General features: G+C 37.0%; 1 protein-coding gene across 2 annotated transcripts; it reads right to left on the minus strand.

Moving 5' to 3' along the window:
• Positions 1–2,135: 2,135 nt before the first annotated feature.
• Positions 2,136–19,453, minus strand: LOC120488794 (tectonic-3). Of its 2 annotated transcripts, XM_039685448.2 has the most exons (15): positions 19,011–19,448; positions 17,766–18,038; positions 16,977–17,091; positions 16,794–16,894; positions 16,316–16,428; positions 11,635–11,743; positions 11,434–11,546; positions 9,858–9,896; positions 9,690–9,764; positions 9,491–9,610; positions 7,611–7,718; positions 4,622–4,725; positions 4,347–4,494; positions 2,772–2,906; positions 2,136–2,547 (listed from the first exon to the last, which is right to left on the minus strand). In XM_039685448.2, the coding sequence occupies exons 1-15, from the start codon at positions 19,213–19,215 to the stop codon at positions 2,395–2,397; spliced, it is 1,911 nt and encodes a 636-aa protein (XP_039541382.2). In that variant the 5' UTR covers positions 19,216–19,448; the 3' UTR covers positions 2,136–2,394. The 2 variants fall into 2 exon arrangements, with proteins under 2 accessions (XP_039541382.2, XP_039541383.2); XM_039685449.2 differs by lacking the exon at positions 7,611–7,718 and having other exon boundaries at positions 19,011–19,453.
• Between the last annotated feature and the right edge of the window lie 18 nt (positions 19,454–19,471).

Here is a 19,471-nt window from a genome sequence, read left to right on the forward strand (position 1 = left end):
GTGTGATGAAGTGAATCGTGGTTCAGTGTGGGTGATGGAAGAGGACAAGGGGTCGGCGAATACTGGAGCTTGTGTGCTTTAATCAATAACTCAGTCCATGGTGCCTCAGCGCTCTTAACATCAAACACAAAATCAATCAAACACTGTAGATCAAACGCTGCATACAGCTTTCACAGACGTCAAACTCTTCCCGCTGTTCACAGCTTCCTCGGACACGGTCACGGATCAATTCGGATTGTCTGCACACAGCTCCGTCCACAGCCACACAAGCTCCATCTCTCTCACAACACTGTCCACCTGGCCAGATTAAATGCGCTCTCCTCCGCCAATCACTGAAATCACAAACAGGTGTTCATCGTTTGAACTTGACCCACTTACTTCTCGCTCGGCTCCTCACTCGCTCTCCCGCTGCAGACACCGCTGAAAAAAAAAAAAAAAAAAGAAAAAAGACACCGCTGAACCACGCCCCCCATGCCACAAACCTATCATAGAGGGAATGCACTGACGTCACTTTCCCACCGGAACAACCCCCCTCAGCCTGATTGAGTGGCAAAAGATCTGCTGCATGACTGGATTTAATAGGGGAAACTGCGAAAAAGAGACTAAAACGAATCATTTTATCAATTTAAACTAAATATTGGACACAATATAGTGTTACAACTTACTAAAGATCCAATGATCCATGGATATTGAAATGCCGCCAGGAATCGTGTTGCCTGACATTTATGTTTGAATGATTTCGACACTGGGAAAATAAAAGGAATTTAGACCCAAACATAGGCTAAAGCAAATTTTCCTTTATATAAATACAACATAGGTAGGTCTAAATCCAGGTGATCACGTATATCAGTGTTATATATAGCCTATATATGTCATCATATCGTCCAGCCCTAAAACTTTATAGTTTTTTTTTTTTTTGGTCAGTGTTTATTAAAAAAACATCTAATAATGCAGAATATGCAATGATAAATAGTAATTGATGAGTTGTTAATATACAGTATATAACAATAAAAAAATATATGGGTATGGTTTTACACCTAAATTCAGCATATTGACACAAAATGATAACAGCAAATCCACCTTTCGTTGTACAGTCAATCGCAAAGCTCTTTCCCACTTTATATGTGTTGTGTTTGTTTTTCGCGGCATTCACGCTGAAAACCAATACAGCCGCTCAGTCTTTTTGCCCCTCACTGCGAGTAACTACAGGCACTCCGGCTGATGGTGACGCCATGCGCATACCCTCCATTTAAAAATAAAAGTACCTAATATTGGTATCACTTTACAATAAGGTTCATTAGTTACTACATTAGTTAACATTAACTAAGAATGAACAATACTTCTTCAGCATATGTTAATAATTTTTAATGTTAATTTCAACACTCAAATTTTTTTATTAAAATCTTGTTAACATTAGTTAGCACTGTGAACTAACATGAACAAACAATGAACAGCTGGATTTGTATTAACGTTAACAAAGATTAACAAAAACAGTAACAAATGTATTGCTCATGGTTAGTTCATGTTAGTTAATACATTTACTAATTTTTAATTAATGAACCTTATTGTAAAGTGTTACCGTAATATTTGAAACTGTTTGCCACTATAAACCATTTCAAACAGAAGTATGCTACATCGTTGTCACAAGAGCCTTGGGGCATTGGTTTATTCATCATTTAAAACTTTATTTCGTTTAAAGCATTCAATGTTTAATTTGTTTTTGTGTAAAATGTTTTGATTTGGTTTTGTCTCGTGTACTGCAATGAGGTGCTACTGTAAACGTATGCACTTTTCTTTTAAAGCTGCACAATACATTTTTTGTGCGTGGCTACAGTGATCAGAATAGAAAATGTTTCGGATACCTGCATTAAGAGCTGACCGCTTGTGATCAGACTGTCCGATCTTAAAATCAGCCATTATATTAATTAGTAACTCATTGTGTTTTGATTTTCAGTTGGGAGCTGCAGCCCGTCTGTCAGGAATCACCCCAGCAGCCATAGTTCATCTGCTTAACTATGTGCACAAAAACAAAGACAGGAATCAAAGGAAGATTGTTGGTGTCTCATAAGAATGATCAAAATAGTGTATTATGCAAAATAATTCAACGGTGAAAGTTAATAAAAGTCAAAGAGAGAGAAAGAGAAAAACTAAAACATCTTTATTTAAAATTAGGAACTATTAACAACTGTGTTATGTTTCAAGCTTTACGAGTGATATTTGATTGACAAGCAGTATCATACCAAATTTTACTTATTAAATTTTAATTAACTTATTCACTTATTTAAAAGTGGTGTAATTTCTGCAGGAACAGTTGCACACTGGTACTGCCGAAATTACACGTTCTTTAAACAATGTCTGAGAAACTTCCATCATTGGCTGGTACCAAACTTTTATTTACTCTTGATCAAACTCTCCAGCCCCCCTGGAAAAAAAATCAAATGGAAACTTCCATTTAGGTTGACGTTCCCCCCCAGGGGCTTCTGGGTAAACTGTGACATCAGAGAACATCACCTCGGTGGTCAATGGGACAGAAGACCGGAGAGGACACTAGAAGCAAGAAGAAGACCCTAATTCATGTGAACTTCCCAAAGACCTCTTAACTGTGTGTGCAAAATTTCAGCTGCTCAATCAAAACACGTTACATAGATATTTGTACAAATTAAATGTTTATATGCAGGAAAAACAAAGTTTTACATAAAGTGGTGCTTTTGAAAAATTACACATGAAATTCATGTCAGTATCTCAGGCCTCAACAATAACATTATGATTACCTTCAGTCTCTGACAGCCAAAGATGAATTTGGCCCCCAAGATGTGGTTCTGTGGCAGGGCCCTGAGGCCCCTCTGAGCCCAGAGCACTTGCAACGATAGAGACACGGGCAGGAGACAACCCTTCTCACATGCTTCCTGAAACATTTACATAAAAGCTTGTTAACATATTTGGGATATTTTAGGGCTGTCTAGTGATTCATATTTTTTTAATCAAATTATAACTTAATTGCACAATGTGTCAATTAATTAATCAATCTGACTTATCTGTTTGCACAATGATCTTCATAATGCTTTGCTGTAGCTGGCCATTATGATCTCTGCCAAAGGCATGTCTAGTCGTTGGGGTCTTAACTGACCATACAGGACTGTGTTATGGTTGTTTCTGGGTGCAATCCACCCAATTAAAGAGATGGATCTTCATAATAGATTTAAACTGACAGAAAACATAAGAGTATGTCTGCCTCTTGAACAATGCTAGAAACACATCCAAAGTTTAAGATTTACCACCCGATAATATTGTAAGTATTATCAACTGGAAAATGAGAACTAACACGATGATGTTTCTAATTAATATATCCCAAGGGTAGCATATTTAAAGTCAAAAGCAATGGTCAGCATTAACACAGTATATTTTAAATACTGGTTTAATGGCATATTTTTATGAATAAATGCCAGTATAGAAGATACTAATACAGCTACTCAATGAACATATTCTTTTCCCTCCCAATTTTAAGCAGTTCCGCATGCATTAATGTTGACAGTACTACTGATTTTATGTTCCGTAAAAGAAAATCGTACAGGTTTGAAAGATGACAGTGAGTCAATGTAAATAAATAGAATATATTAATTTTTGGGCAAACTATTCCAAAAATATGAAAAAAAAAATATATATTTTAATGAAGTGATGCTCTAAGTAAGAAACTAAAACTGCCAGTAGGTAGTGGTAAATGTCTAATGAGCAAGTAATTAAGTTATTTATTTGATTTGTTCAAACAACAAATGGCTCTCTTGAATGGGCCATTGAATGATTGGTTTACCCGATTGATTCGTTCAAAATGCGGATTCATTCAGAAATCTGTTCATTCTGATGTGTGTTGCTCGAAGACGTGCAACAGTTCTAATCTGGCTTTACAGGTAATATTTTTGTTGACAAAATTTGGCAAAAAGAGACCATATTGGGCCTCAATCATGAAACTTTCGGAAATATGTGAAATTTGCGCATAAAACAGACCTTCCCGAAAACTCCTCCAGATTCATAAACAGTTTGTAACAGGGTCATCTCAGGAATTAACTACTGCAGAGTTTAGCTTCAACCCCAATTAAACACACCTGATCAGCTAATCAAGTCTTTCAGGCTTATTTAAAAAACTGCATGTGTGTATGTTGAAGCAGTGTTGGAACTAAACTCTGTAGGGCTGTGGCCCTCCAGGAACTGAGTTTGACACCTGTGGTTTATGCAATCAGATATAAAATACTTGTTTTAAAATATTATTCAACAATGCACAGTGTTCTTTGTCAAACAAGTAGGTGTGAAACGTGTCATCAAGCAATATGCAGCAGAGTATTGTAACTCACTGTAGCTGGTGTGGAGCAGTCTTGTGAAATGACTCGAGTCTGGTCTGTCTGAGAGCCTGCAGTCATACTGATCATATCAGGCACTGTAACCCCTGCTAAAATATCCAAAAGCTCTGCCCGCAACAGGCCACAGTCACTAGACAAAGATCTAGACATATCAAAAAGATGACAAGAATGAAAATAAAACCATCATGTTGTTGGTTATATCATATATGTTGACATGTCTTCAAGCTTTAAGTGGTAAAAAGTCATGACGTAGTAAATTGGTCTAATACCTGAAGGTGCAGCCAGTTACAATGTTTTTTTTTAAAAGAACAGGGGTCCGATTACCGAGATCAGCAGAACACCCTCCATCCTCGGACAACCCCAAAACTGTCAACTTCAACAAATGTCAAAGAATTTACATATTCATCACAGAGATCCATTAAATCCCTCCCAAAAGCCAAGTACTATGCAGGGGGTGTAAATATTTACTCTGACAATATCTCTTAACAAAATTACGCAAAAAAAAACAAAAACAAAAAAAAACAAACAAAAAAAACATGGCACTTGAAATGTGGACACCATTTGGTTTGCATTAGAATAGATTATCGTTCACCTCCCCATGAAATTAAGCATATTTTAGAACACACTGTTTTCACCTGTAATGCATTTCCCAGCAACAAGCCTCATGTTTCTGCATGCGTTTGTTGTGTTGGCAACAACTTCAGGTCTGATAGTGTGTGATCCTCAGTTGTTTAGTGTATGATGGGCAGTTTTTACTCATTTAACCATTTAACTTGCAAAGACAGCAAGTGTAAGACCTAGGGATGCTCCGATCGATCGGCCGGAGATCGGTATCTGCTGATAATAACATTTTATGACAAAACATTTAATACAACGAATCTGATTTGTCACTTAAGAATGAGCCACCGCGAGACGTATGGCGAATATGAAAAACTGCCAACTGCAAAAAACGGTAACTAGTAATCTGACTCTCACTCAGCTTTATTTTGTCCTGCTCAGACTTGTATTGGACGATGTTAAAATTACATCAGACTTCTCCGTTTTAGGAGACTAAATGTTTATTTTGTCCTCCACGGTATTGGATAGTGTTTAAATAACCCTTATGGGCTGCATTAAACTGTTCCATTTTGTTTATTTGTCTTATATTAAGTCAATTAAGCATCGGAATCGGTATCGGCCGATCACCATGACAAGAAATCGGTACTCGGTATCGGCTGCAAAAATCCTGATCGGCGCATCCCTAGTAAGACCCCCCCTCCTAGTGTCTTAAAATCTGTTCTGATTTTAAAAGTGTATTCCAGCTTTAAGTCACAAATGTAACTGGAGGATTACAACTTACATAGTGAAATGCTGACAAAAATAATACAACTAGTTTAACACTCACAGTCACAAGTGCAAGAATTTTATGAATTTCATTTGTAGGTCAATCATTATAGTAGGACAGCAAAATGAGCAAAAAAACTATGTACCAGCATCTAATGGTAGAGATCAAGGTGCACCATTAGATGGACCTTGCTCCGTAAAGTTAGTTATGCCTTCTATTGACTAGCTTACTAATGCAGAAACATGATGCATGAGGAGTTTCGAAACGTTATATATAGACCCCTTCACAGTTGACGTCACAGAAAAAAAATGCGGTGCGCAGTGCGCATGTCGGGGTCAGAAAAGTTAATTCCATCGTGCTGTAACCATAGTTTAAACCAGCTACCGGAGAATTTCTCGTCAACATGCCTACTTGTTGTGTCGATAAATACTAACTTGTGATAAATACTAACGATAAATACTAATATGTCTACTATGATTTTTGTTTTATGTATTTTTACATCGGCTATGTACACTGTGCATGCTTGTTCTAACCGTGTGTTGTGTCTTAATGAGTTTTTTATGGGGTTTTTTTTCCATCACGCACTGACGCGATTTCCACACATTTCAGCGACAGACACAAGTTTAGTTTAGCAATAATGACCCTGGAGGAAAGGTGACGGATGCTGGGTAAGTGATTAGTAGCCTAGTCGTGACAGTTTTCTAGGGAAATATAACCATCAAGTCAATCAGTCTACAGTGCATCCGTCTCCAATATGATAAATAATTAACGTTACCCTGCCAGGCAGGTGCAATTTGCAGTATGGATGTAACGTTAGCCTTCCCGCTTGTTGATCACGACCCATGCTTTGTATATAGAGCTCTTTTTTCCCCTGGCGCTGGCTCGGTAAAACCTCCGCTTTTAACACACAAAAGTCATCGCTTATATCGCTATATAAAACCGTCTGAACATGCCCACAAACTACGTAATTATACGCGTCTAGCGATTTGTAGGGTAATACCCGTGCGATCGGAGTGCAATCTCAAGCGCGTGTCATGTTTCTGTGGCAACCAAAGCAGAGCTTCCGCCAAACCACGCTTTACATTTTCTCCAATGTTTATAATAATATGAACCGTCTTGTCTAATCTTAAAGTTTTGGTGGTCAGATTCAGACTCAATGAAGAGCAGAGAGCACAGATATGATCAAGCTGAACAAGCAACAAACAATCGTTATTCAAAAGGGCAAACAGTTAAAGTTATTATGCGAGTTAACTCGAGTCAGAATGTACATGTGCAAGGTTGCATTTGTCATCCATCACCGTGACATCAAGTGGACTTTTAAAGCTGAAATAATGAGTGGATTAAGCTTGGAATAACGAGAGAAATAACGGATAGAACTTTCTTGTCGGTGGATTAATGCATCAGTCAGTCAGTAACGAGATGACGGCTACTAAAATTAGGTAAGACAAAAAGTTTTATTTTTCGCAACTCGTGTGAAATAATATGTGACAATCGGGTCCAGTCGGGTTTGTGTCTTCCTGCCGGGTTCGGGTCCAGTTTTCAAATAATAGACGGGTCCAGGTCGGGTCCGGGCAGTACGTTTATGTCATTTCTCGGGTCTGCACGGGTCCGGGTCCAACTTTTGAAATGAACGACGGGTCCGGGTCGGTTCGGTGTAGCACATTACGGGTCTCTTTCGGGTCGGGCATGAGTTTTTGGACCCGTGAAGACCTCAAAGACAGTGCATAACTTGACACAATATCATGCCGGTCTATTAGCCACGCCATTTTTCTGACCCCATGCTGCGCGCGCACCCAACAGAGGATTCCAATGTGTACAAACATTGAAGGGGTCTATACAAAAATAATCACACTCAGTCTAATTGATTTAACCTCAGATGAATTAGTAGTGTAATCTGATACAGTAACAATTTCACAGTAAAGTGGAAAGGATACAGCTTGTGATTTTTCACCAAACCATCCAACTAGTAGTGATTCAGGTTTCAGCCCCTCTGGAGGTGATGGAGGTATGAGTGTGGCCATGGGGGGGCTGAGTGTGGCCAACTGGTATTCAAACGACAGGTGTTAAAAAAAGTTGTTGTTTTTTTTACCTGATAATATATCAATGTCATCTCAATCCTCTGAGTGAAACAACAGACTTCTCTCTGGTGACCAGGGCCTGAAATTAACACCCGACCACCCGCCAAATGCGGGTGAATTTTGCTATTGGCGGGTAACACTGTCAATCTACCTGCCACATTGGCGGGTAGCCAATGAGAATTGAGTGATTCATTAGGATTTTTACATTTCAACGAAGTCCGCTATTGCGGTGGACTTTAGCTAAAATGTGGCAGCACATTACTGGGGTAAAGAGGCCAGCTGAAACAAAACAAACAGCCAACAAAAAGATGAGGATGAGAAAAAGAAAAGTAAAGAAGACATTTTAATACAAAGTGAACAATCGGCGGCAATGGCAAGGTTCGTGAGCGGCTGATTTATGACAGCGACTGTTGTTTCGTAACGTTCATGCGATCAGAAAGAAGATGAGGCTCTTTTTCTGACTATGTGTGCGAGTATGAAACTGTTGATGAGATGGGATGAGATAATGTAACGCGTCGCTGTTGTAGGTTACAGTACAATGACAGTTGCACAGATGTGTGTGCGTGTGCAACTGTGCATGTTGGGAGTTGGGGACCGGTGAGAAAATGTCCGGTACCCGGTAATTTTATCAGTAATAACATTATTAATTTAGTTCATATTTAACCGTTCCTGAACGCTGTAACTAAAAGCTGTTAAGAGTAAGACCTGTAGCTGCTACGTGACTAAATCCGCCATCAACACAGCCGCGTGTGATTTGTTTACGAGCTGCGGTAGGTCCATCTGTTGAGTATACTATGTTTTGTGTGTGTCTGTCAAAATCAATGAATAAAAAGATTTTTTTTTAATGTATGTTATTAGAGTTATTATTACTTGACAGCACTAAAATGTGTGTTCTTACAAGTTAAAGAACAATATTGTGAAATTCCCGGTTTTTTTTTTTTTTTTTTTTTTTTTTTTTTGTACGTTTATGAGGCAAAAAAAAAATGGCTGGTAAAAAGTCTCTGTGGCGGGTGAATTTTTAAATCCACCTGCCACAGTGGCCGGTGGCCGAAAAAATTAACTTCAGGCCCTGCTGGTGACAAATGCCAAACTTCTCCAGGGAAGCGCTTTCTTACAATCAACTAGAAGCTTGCATTCTGACCTTCCTACCACAATCCAATCAACAGCTAATGGACAGAACCAAGTACCCGTACAAATGTTTTTTTTGTTTGTTTTTTTTATAAACAGTATTTTGTAAAAAGGTCTTTTCTTTCCATTTAGTGACTCTAAAATATATATTATGGTTCCCTGAAGACAAGATAATTAGATCATTCTGTTTAAAAAAGGTTTTTTCACCTTTTGTAATAGTTGTTGTATGAATCTCTCGATTGCCCTTACAGGGAAAAGACAGACCTCAAAACCATACAGTCCCTGCTGGAAATGGTTCAAATATGCAATGCAGCAAAAACAAAGAATGTGTAGGACCAGGATGAGTTTTCTGAAGAACAGTTTAGCTCAGGACAAGCAAAAGGGACTCATGAACAACTAATATATATATAAAAAAAAAGTTATGGATCATCCAGGAAATTACAAACTGTATTAAGAATCAGGCATTTGTAAATTTTTGAATGGGGTAATTTTACTAAATTAAAGCAGCATGCAATTTTTATGAGCCCTATTATTTTAATTATTAACATTTACAGATTCTGCAAGATGTATGCAAACTTATGACCACAATTGTATAGAGATAAAGTTACCTGGAATATAATCACATTCTTTTGCTGTAGTTGTGTATCTATAGTTGTGTTCAGCAGTTCTGTGTTCAGTGTAGCTTTTACAATCTCTCCTTTGCTTGTGTACTCGATCACATACTCCACCTATGAGAACAACAAAAGACTTAACTCGTACATTCTGACAAAAATATGTGCATCCCCACAAACCTCTGTCTGCACGGACCTTTGATACCACATTCAGACATGAGCCGTTTTGCTCAAGTGGTTGGGGCCAGTCACTCACGGTAGAAACTGGGATCTAAGACAATGCAAACAAAATGTCTGGAAACATTCTGGGGTCAAAAAATTGTAATATTACTACAGATAATTAAAATAATTTGATGCAACTCACAACAAACTCTGGACTGTTCTCCACCCGGGCACTGGGAACCTAAAAGACAAAAGCTTAATAATTAATATGCATACAATAGGCATCCAGGGATGTCTATTTTCAAGGAATATTCATAATCCACCATTAAACCTATTATTAATCGATTATAAATCTAAAAACACTAAAATGAATCTATTAATTGTTATTTAATCCTGCAAAATGCATGTAGAGAAGACCAAAAATCATGTAAACAGTCTACTTTAAACTATACTTAAAATAAATACAGTCAAGAATTTTTGATATATTTGATTTATCAATTTTTCAGTCCACTGTTATACATTTCAGTTGTATTTACCATTAATTTATTATTGTTAATAATAATAACAACGTGTATATAAAATGCAGATACAGCCCTTTCTTCATAAACTCACTTTGCATCCAGATCATGATATAAAGCAGTGTGATTTCAGATTGGAATGACAGAAACTGATGGATGGACTGAGTCCTTGTTGTACTTTAACATACGATCCAGGACTTTGTAGTGAACACTTCACTCACAGAGAAAAGCTCCAACACTAATGACATTGAGCTTACATTATTTTAAGCAAATGAAGGGTCCATGCAATGAAATAACATTCAGTGCTCAAGCTGTATTGCACACACTCCATCTGATGACTGTATAGGCAGTGTTTTAGCCATTTGCTTGCATTAATACAGAGATTGATTAATCGACAGTAGAAAATATTAATTCATTCAGTTATTAAGAAGAGTGATTAATAACTGAATCAATTATATCTGCATGTTTATATACGAGTCTACCTTCTAAAGCATCATCCTGAGTTTTTGTCTTATCCTGAATCACTACGGTACGCCTATGTGTTTATATTCTGGCTATTTTAGACAGAGCAGGACGACAGCAGCTGTGCAGTAGCCCAGTACCTGATTGACTCATGATATGCATTAATAGAGAGAAGTAGCTCTGGCTACAATGTTCTTCTGCAAGACGCATGTAATTTTGTTTATTTACCGCTAGAGTGCCAAAAGTTACCTGGTTGGAACAGCCTTTCTATTGGGATGCTGACCTAAACAACAATCTAGGTTTTAGACATAGACATATACACTAGACCTCACCTTGGGGTTCTAAGCATGCATCAAAACCGCCGCCATCTTGGAACAGGGGTCTTGTCATAGGAAGTAGCTAGGTAACGCTGCTATCTCTACCTTTACTTCGAATTCATTGATGGTGGCGGACTTTTGTGCAGCGTATGATGTTCACAGATGAAATCTGAACTGGAAGAATGTTGTTAAAAAAAAATAAAAAAAATTCTTTCTGGAATCAATGATAAATATATGTCTGACTGTTGGAACAAACCAAAAAAAAAAAGAAAAAGAAAAATTGCATTCATGATGATTTATGGTGATTTTATTTCCGTTAGACCTGTGTCTACTACATTGACGCTGATGCATTAAAGTGGAGGGGCTCCCCTTTTTTTTAAGATGGCGGCTCTATTGACGCATTCGTTCCAATGAACTGCCGTAGCCAAGGTGAGGTCTAGTGTATATATCTATGGGTTTTAGAAGAGAGCTTTAGTCTCACCCTCAGTAGTCCAAAGCCAGTGTAGTAAGTGAGAGCATTTAAACTCCTGTCATCCGCACAAGATTGTGCCGTCACAGCACGAGAGCAAGATAGAGAATTTGAACGCAAGAACCCTGGAAAAGAAACCATAAATCAGTATACAACTATTCATATTATTTAGAGCAAAAACCAGGTCAAATGTTTACACATTTTTGCCCATACTTGCAGGATTGTGGTTGATGCAGGCGGATGACGCCGGCCCCGGTGATGGTTGTCTAAGTGCGTTCACTATGGATGTACGGTCATAATAGGTCAGGATGATGTCATCAGCCTGTGACAAAGTCCAGCAATGCCACTGTTAAATACTTGTTCCAGTTCCTGCCAACATCCAGCAACTTCGCACAGCCGTTGAAGAGGAGTGGACCAACATTCCACAGGCCACAATCAACAACCTGATCAACTCTATGCGAAGGAGATGTGTTGCACTGAGAGGCAAATGGTGATCGAAGGCACTAAAGCACAGCTGTGCAATAATCATGCTGTCTAATCAGCATCTTGATATGCCACACCTGTGAGGTCGATGGATTATCTCGGCAAAGGAGAAGTGCTCACTAACACCGATTTAGACAGATTTGTGAACAATATTTGAGAGAAATAGGCCTTTTGTGTACATAGAAAAAGTCTTAGATCTTAGTTCAGCTCATGAAAAATGGGGATAAAAACAAAAGTGTTGCGTTTATAATTTTGTTCAGTGTGTGTGTATATATATATATATATATATAGGTTTAGAAGGAGGATTCTGTAAAGGGATGATGGGGTAAATCTGTAAATTTAATTCAATTTAATACAATTCAGTGTAGTGACAAGCCTAATTACTCTCTGGTGATGTGCAGACTAACATTTAGGCTATGTTTACACAGAAATGATTCTGAAGAAAAAAACGCAAAAGTGGTGTTGCGTTATTGTCACATGCCTGTCCTGTCTTGTGTTGCACATGGGTGTTTTGTTATTTTGGGCCATGTGCTCGTGTCATTGTCTGATCCCTCCCCCTCGTTACCTGATTAGTGTTTGAGTTGTTCCACCTGTTCCCTCTTGATTTGTTCCCTTTATAAGCCTCCTTTTGTTTGCAGTCTTTGTCGGTTCATTGTCAGATGTTTCCTGGTTTGGTCTGTGTGGTCCTAGTTGGTGTTGTTCTGAGTATTCAGTGTTGTTCATGTTTCTTTAATTATGTTTCCCCCCCCTTGTGGGTTTTTACTTTGTGTTTTGTTTTCTTTTGTTAAATAAATCCTTATACTGCATTTGAGTTCTCCCTCTCCTTTTGAATCGTGACAGTTATCACCTTTTATTCTTCGTTTAGACGAGAAAAACTAAGAATAACGGCGTCGCCGTGTAAACGAAAGGCACATCTGATAAAATATTTTTACCTTTTCACCAACGATTGTTGTTGTGTAAACAGGGCCTTAGAAACAGTGGCAAAGATTGTCGCCAAACTCTACAGATGATTGTACCAGCACCTGATTTGGTAGCACTGTGGTGACAGGGTTATTAATAATATTACACATGTTATCTCTTGGGAATTTAATAGTAACTTGGGTTGACAGTATCACTTGATTGAGCTGGGAATCTGGGATGCAGATATAAATGTAGAAACCCATTAACATCTGTAAAAAATTGTAACAACCTAGTTTTATAGGGTACAATTTTAATATTCTGACAGAGTTAGAACTCTACTCTTGTTAAAATTTACACTTGTAAAACCATCAAAAAAAAAAACAAAAAAAAAAGAAGAAGAAGAAGCTACTTTTAGAGTAAAAACGCTTTCTATTTTTTATTTTTATAATATGATCTGGGGCATATTTGTCTTATTTTTTTCTTTTTCTCATCTGTGTGTGTGTGTGCGTGTATGTGTAGTGTTTGTGTGTTTGCTCAATTTGCTGCATTTTTCTCTCCACCCCTTCTTTTCTTCTTTAGTTTATTATTTTGCTGGTTGAATTTGTCTTTTTTGGTACGATTGAATCTGTTAAAGGGTTAAAGGTTATTCACATTAACATTAGGAGTCTTGTTCCAAAAATAGATCTTCTTAGAGCATGGGTTTTTCTTCATAAACCTAATATCATCACTATATCAGAAACCTGGCTACATAACAACATAGCTGACGATATGATTAAAATTGAGGATTATGTTTTGTACCGATCTGACAGAACCTCCTTATGTTTCTGCCTTTTCAGATTCAGAACATGTTATTTCTAGTATAGCTCCTATTAATTTTGAGTGTCTTTTTGTTAAAGTTACTCTTCATGCAAATAAAAATTTAACTATTGGTAATATTTATACGGCACCCTCTGCTCCGTCTGACTCTATGATGTGTATTCTGTCAATGATTAACTCTCTTGAGAAGCATGAACTGTTTATTCTGGGGGACTTTAACAAGAACTGGTTGGATTGTTCCTCTGTTAATGATAAAAACTTACTTGGCAGTATAAATCTCTGTCAGAGCCTACTAGAGTTCAAGATCTAGTAGACATGAAGTGGAATAGGTTTCAATTAATTTTCCTTTTGTTGAGGACGCAACACATTTTTTTCATTCTGAAGTTACGAACATAATAAATAAACACGCCCCTTTGAAAACGGTTAGAGTTAAAGGCAGACATTTACCTTGGATTAGTTCTAACTCTTGTTAAACTCTTTAAGCAAAGAGATAAAGCATGGGCTAATTACTGGATATCTAGAGATCCTATTGATTGGGAAAAATACAGACATTTGAGGAACTTATCTAAATTGGAAACAAGTAATGCAAAAGCTAATTATTTCAAAGATCGCCTTTCTCAAAACTTTCATAAACCTAAACAGTTTTGGAAGCTGAGTAATCTGTTAAATAAAACTAAAAAAAGCTTGATTAAAAAAATATTAAATGTAATAATGAAATTATTTCTGATCCTTTACTTATTTCTCGAGCTTTTAATCAACATTTTTCCTCTATGATGTGATTCTCAGTGGTCTGACTCCTATACTGCTGCACCATTAAACTCAATTTCTGTTAATAGATCATTTTCTTTTAAGAAGATTACGCCAGTCGAAGTCTACTATGTTATCTGTGATCTAAAAACAAATAGTAGTGCTGGTCCTGGTGATTTAGAAGCTAAATTTGTTAAATATGCCACGCATGTACCAATGTATCCTCTAGCAGATTTATTTAATTTGTCACTGACTACTTGTTCTATTCCGTCTATATGGAAACGTGCAAAAGTTACTCCACTGTTCAAAGGTGGAGACTCATCTGATGTCAACAATAATCGGCCAATTTCTATTATTTGTGCTATTGCAAATTTTTTTGAGAAATTAATATTTAATCAACTATCATCATTTATTAATTCATTTCACATTTCATCTCCGTTTCAGTCAGGCTTTAGACCTATTTTTTTCGACTACAACTGCTCTGTTAAAATGTACTAATGATGTGTTCTCGTCCATTGACAAAGGCCTTTGATATGGTTAATCTTCACAACAGACGTCAATGTGTTGTTTTTCAAGGTTTTCAGTCAGATTATGTTATTGTTGAACTTTTTTCTAGTTTTATTAATGATTTACCTCAGATTTGTTTGAACTGTTCGGTGCATTTTATGCTGATGACACGGTAATTTATACCTCTAACTCTGATCTGTCACAAATTCAGAACTCTTTACAACTTGACTTTAATTTGGTTCAAGAATGGTGCTTACATTAAATAAGAGGAAATCTTGCTGTATGATGTTTGGGTCGCGTCGCTGTCATTCGAACACTTTTGATTTGAATATTATTGGTGAAGATGGCTTATCTCTTGAGAAAGTCAATGCAATTAAATATCTCGGCCTCTGGATCGACACAGAACTCTCTTTCAAGCCCTATATAGATTATATAACTAAAAGAACTTATCATTGCCTGTGCTTACTTTATTGCTCAATTAATTGCTTCACATTTCAAGACAGGAAAAGAATTGTTTCTCAGCTAATATTTCCCCTTATTGATTTTGCTGATACTGTTTACCAAAATACCCATGATAGTTATCTTAAGCCTCTTAATGTTGTTTTTAATTCTTTGTGCAGATTTTTGTTAAGGTGTCCATATCATACTCATCATTGCCATATGTATGAATTGCTTAATTGGTTGCATCCTAAATCCAGAAGACAATTTCATTGTTTTTTGTTTATTTTTAAATGTGTTTATTTTGCTTGTCCTTCTTATTTGAATGAACTGCTGATTCCATATAGATCTCCCTACTCTCTTAGGCATTCGCAAACTGTTCATGTAGTTGGACGTAGGTCATTTCTGTATAAAGCCCCTTCCAACTGGAATAATCTTCCCGTTTCTTTGAGATCTATTACCTCTTTCAATCGTTTTAGGTTATGCCTATTCTCTTCTCTTAAAATAACTTGTCTATGTTTCTGATTTTATTTTGTTTTCTTTCGGTTGAGATTCACTTGAAGATTCACTAGATTCACTACGTGGCTCCATGTTGATGATGTATGATGATGAGATTCTGTAATGAAACTACTGAAACTATGTCGGGTGTGAGTAGCCCACAAGAGTGTGAGAAGCAGGTTGAGCTTTTTCTTTTTTCTTTTGTTTTTGTAGTGTTCTTTTTTTTTAGTTTTGTAGTTTGGATTTGTAATGTTGTTGTGTTTTATGTTTTCTGTGTTGTAAATTACTTATGTTTTCAGGACCCCCTTGAAAATGAGATGTTACATCTCAAGGGGCTATCCTGTCAATAAATTCAAATGGCTTTGGGAATTACTCCGAGATGAAAAATACGAGAGACACACCCCTAATTTTTACTTTTTTACGGCCCGTAATTATGACATGGTGTTTAAATGCAAGCTACAGAATGCTAATTAAAAGCTATATGCAACATGTGATCACAGTTTACCTTGTAAAAGTTGTTTGGTTGAGTGTTGAAGGCCGTAAGCTCTCTCAGTAAGAATGGATAGATTGACTTGGGCTGAAAGCGAGCAGAGGAAGTCTGAGCAGCTGACTGTTTTTCTAAGCACAGAGAGAAGAAAATAAAGAAAAAGTAAAGCTTTTTGAAACAACATGCTTGTGTGAAAAAGTCATGCAGGCATGTTTAGAAATGTGTTAGAATGGAATACTGATTACTGCTCTTTTTATATATATTTTTATTAATATTGTGTAAGAGTTTACTGTGTGCGAAGATTAACATTTCAAATATTTCAATGTGATTTTGTTTTTCCAAATAAAACAGAACAATCAATGAGGGGATAAAACAGAACAATCAATGAGGGGGAAAAATGCTGTATGCACTGTGGTATACTGCATATTTTGGTGAATGTAGTAGGCAGGAAAATTCACAGATTTTGGTGAAAATACAGTAATGCATGGTGATTTACCCTCTTCTCTCTGAACACAAAGGAGGTTTCCAGTGAGAGTAACCAGTGCTGGATCAATTTGTGTTCTAAACATCAGCCAGCTCTCAAGACAGAAGCCAGACCTTTATGTGACAAAGACATCTGCGATTTAAAGCACATTCAAAGGTTAGTGAACACATATAAATGACAGACAGTAGCCGTTACCCAGCATCCTGGCCACAGTTGTTAAACACAGAGCTGAGGTTCAGGAGACCACAGTCCATGACATCACAACAGCATCCAATGTCACAGAAGTCAGGTGTGACATCACACAGGCAGCCTGCAAAAGACAACACACATCGAACTTACCAGTGTGATTAGGGTGGAATAGCAATAGTTAAACATGTATACATAATTTTAAAGATACTTGTTAAACATTTTGGGAGACCAGGTATGGTTGAAAACATTTTTGCTTCAGCATCTTTAACTTATTGAATGTTTACACAAACTACCCACATGTGTTTACTACAAAAGGCACCCACTCAAACTACTACTTCCCATCAGAAGTTGATTTATTTAGTTATGTTGCTAACCCTGGAGTGCAGGCTTGGTGGAACCAGAAACTGCATAGGGCACATTTTGCTCACACTTTTATGCATGTGCATATTTTGACAACCATTCATATAGGATGGGAGGAAGTGAGTAAAAACTGAAATTATCATAGAACTATATATTCTTAAAATGTATGGAAGTGTAAAATGTGTGTGAAGAGCACCCTTTGAGCCAAACACATCTATAAGAAATGCTGCCAAAGCATTGAATGAAAATATACCTATAAACTGGCTGCTAGGAAGAACGTCTGTAATGCAATGTAATATTTTAATGTATTTAATTTATTTCCCAAAGTTCTTCCAATGCTTAACTTGGATGAGAATAATGTTACAGTGCAAAAATGGTTCGAAATAGGGTTAATTTATCCACAATAGTATTGCGATTCAGCTTCTTTCGACTCACCCAACGGGCTTGTGATGGGCTCTATGGTGGCATCAGTAGGCAAAACTGCACGACCATCTATGAAAGTACCATTCAGTGTAGCAGTTGCAGATGAGTCGGTTGAGTTTGTTGGATACGAAGAGTTAATTTCTGCCCTCAAATCATTACTCGATGCTGTTGTTGATCGTGACTGGTTAGTAATTATGGGTGCGTTATCAGTAAAAGTGAAAGGGTATGGGCTTAGATCGGTGCTCAATGGAGTCTCATCAATGATGCTCTGTGTAGAATCAGTCACTGTAGGAAAAGAAAATGCAGAGAATTAGAATACGACATGGATGTCCGTCTGATCATGTCATTTAAAGGAGTAGTATAATAATCAGTAGCTGATCATTTACTCAACCCCATGTCATCCAAGATATCCACATCATTCTTTCTTCAGTCAAAAAGAAATTAAGGTTTTTGATGCAAACAATCCAGGATTTTCTCCATATAATGGATTTCAATGGGAACCAAACGGTTCAAGGTTCAAAAGACAGTTTCAGTGCAGCTGCAAAGGGCTTTAAACGATTCCAGACGATGAATAAGGGTCTTATCAAGTGAAACGATCGCTCATTAAATAAAAATAAAAGTTTTATAAGCTCAAATGGTCACCTTGCTCTGTTCTGTGTTTGTGACTCTCCTATTCAAACTCGTTTATCAAAATGAACAAATCTTTTTTCATGTCATTTGGTTCATTCAACAAACTAAATGAACAAATTGGCTCGGGAAAAGATTCGTTCATTTTGATGAACGAGTTCGAACAGGAGAGTCACGAATGCGCATCACAGAACAGAGCAAGGCGATCATTTGAGCTTATAAAACTTAAACTTTGTTATTCATTTTTTTAAATGAGTGATCATTTCGCTTGATAAGAATCTTATTCATCGTCTGGAATCGTTTAAAGCCCTTTGCACAGTTTGCACTGAAACAGTCTTTTGGACCTTGGACCATTTGGTTACCAGTAAAGTCTATTATATGGAGAAAAATCCTGGAATGTGTTCATCAAAAACCCTAATTTCATTTCGACTGAAAAAAGAAAGACATGCCATGGACACTTGGATGACATGGGGGTGATTAATTATCAGCAAAAGTTTTTGTTTTGTTTTTTAAAGTGAACTACTCCTTTAAATGGTCCTTAAGGACTAAAACTTTTATTTATGCAGAATCAAAATTTATTTTGATTTGCGGGGAGTGAAATAGGCATGTTATTGATATCCATCCTCTTACCCGATGGATTTATGATGGGCTCTATGGTGGTGGCATCAGTGGGAAAAACAGCTGCGAATGTGGCATTCTGTGCTGCTGCAGATGAAACCGAAGAGTTTGTTGAATCGGTTGAGTGGTGTTGTGCAGTGTTTTGAAAAGTCGCTTGAGCCAAAACAATCGCAATCAAAACTAATTGGAAACCACGAAAGAAAACAACCTTCGACATTTGTTGAAATTATCTGTTAATCCGGAATGACTTTAGATAATAATCCACTTAGACTTAGTATCAAAAAGGTGTCTTAAAATTAGTTTGCAGTCTGTCATTTTTATAAGCATTAAATTGAATAATGTATTAATGAACAACCTAACGTTACTTTACTCCAATCACTTTACATTAGCGTCCTTCAGCCCGTCGTTGTTAAGGAAGTGTAAATTCTGAGCACATCCGGTTCTTCTTCTTCTTTAATGACTATTCGCTCTTT

This window comes from Pimephales promelas, chromosome 17 (genome assembly GCF_988280905.1).
Source record: "Pimephales promelas chromosome 17, fPimPro1.hap1.1, whole genome shotgun sequence".
NCBI lineage: Eukaryota > Metazoa > Chordata > Actinopteri > Cypriniformes > Leuciscidae > Pimephales > Pimephales promelas.

What these genes read in the sequence shown, in the direction of transcription:
- LOC120488794 (XM_039685448.2), bottom strand. Translation starts at nt 19,215, where the DNA reads ATGTCGAAGGTTGTTTTCTTTCGTGGTTTCCAATTAGTTTTGATTGCG. An exon ending in TTGTGTTCAGAGAGAAGAGG is followed by an intron (nt 16,429 to 16,793) that starts GTAAATCACCAT and finishes CTCTGTGCTTAG; the next exon opens with AAAAACAGTCAGCTGCTCAG. An exon ending in AGAATGTGATTATATTCCAG is followed by an intron (nt 7,719 to 9,490) that starts GTAACTTTATCT and finishes TTTGAATACCAG; the next exon opens with TTGGCCACACTCAGCCCCCC.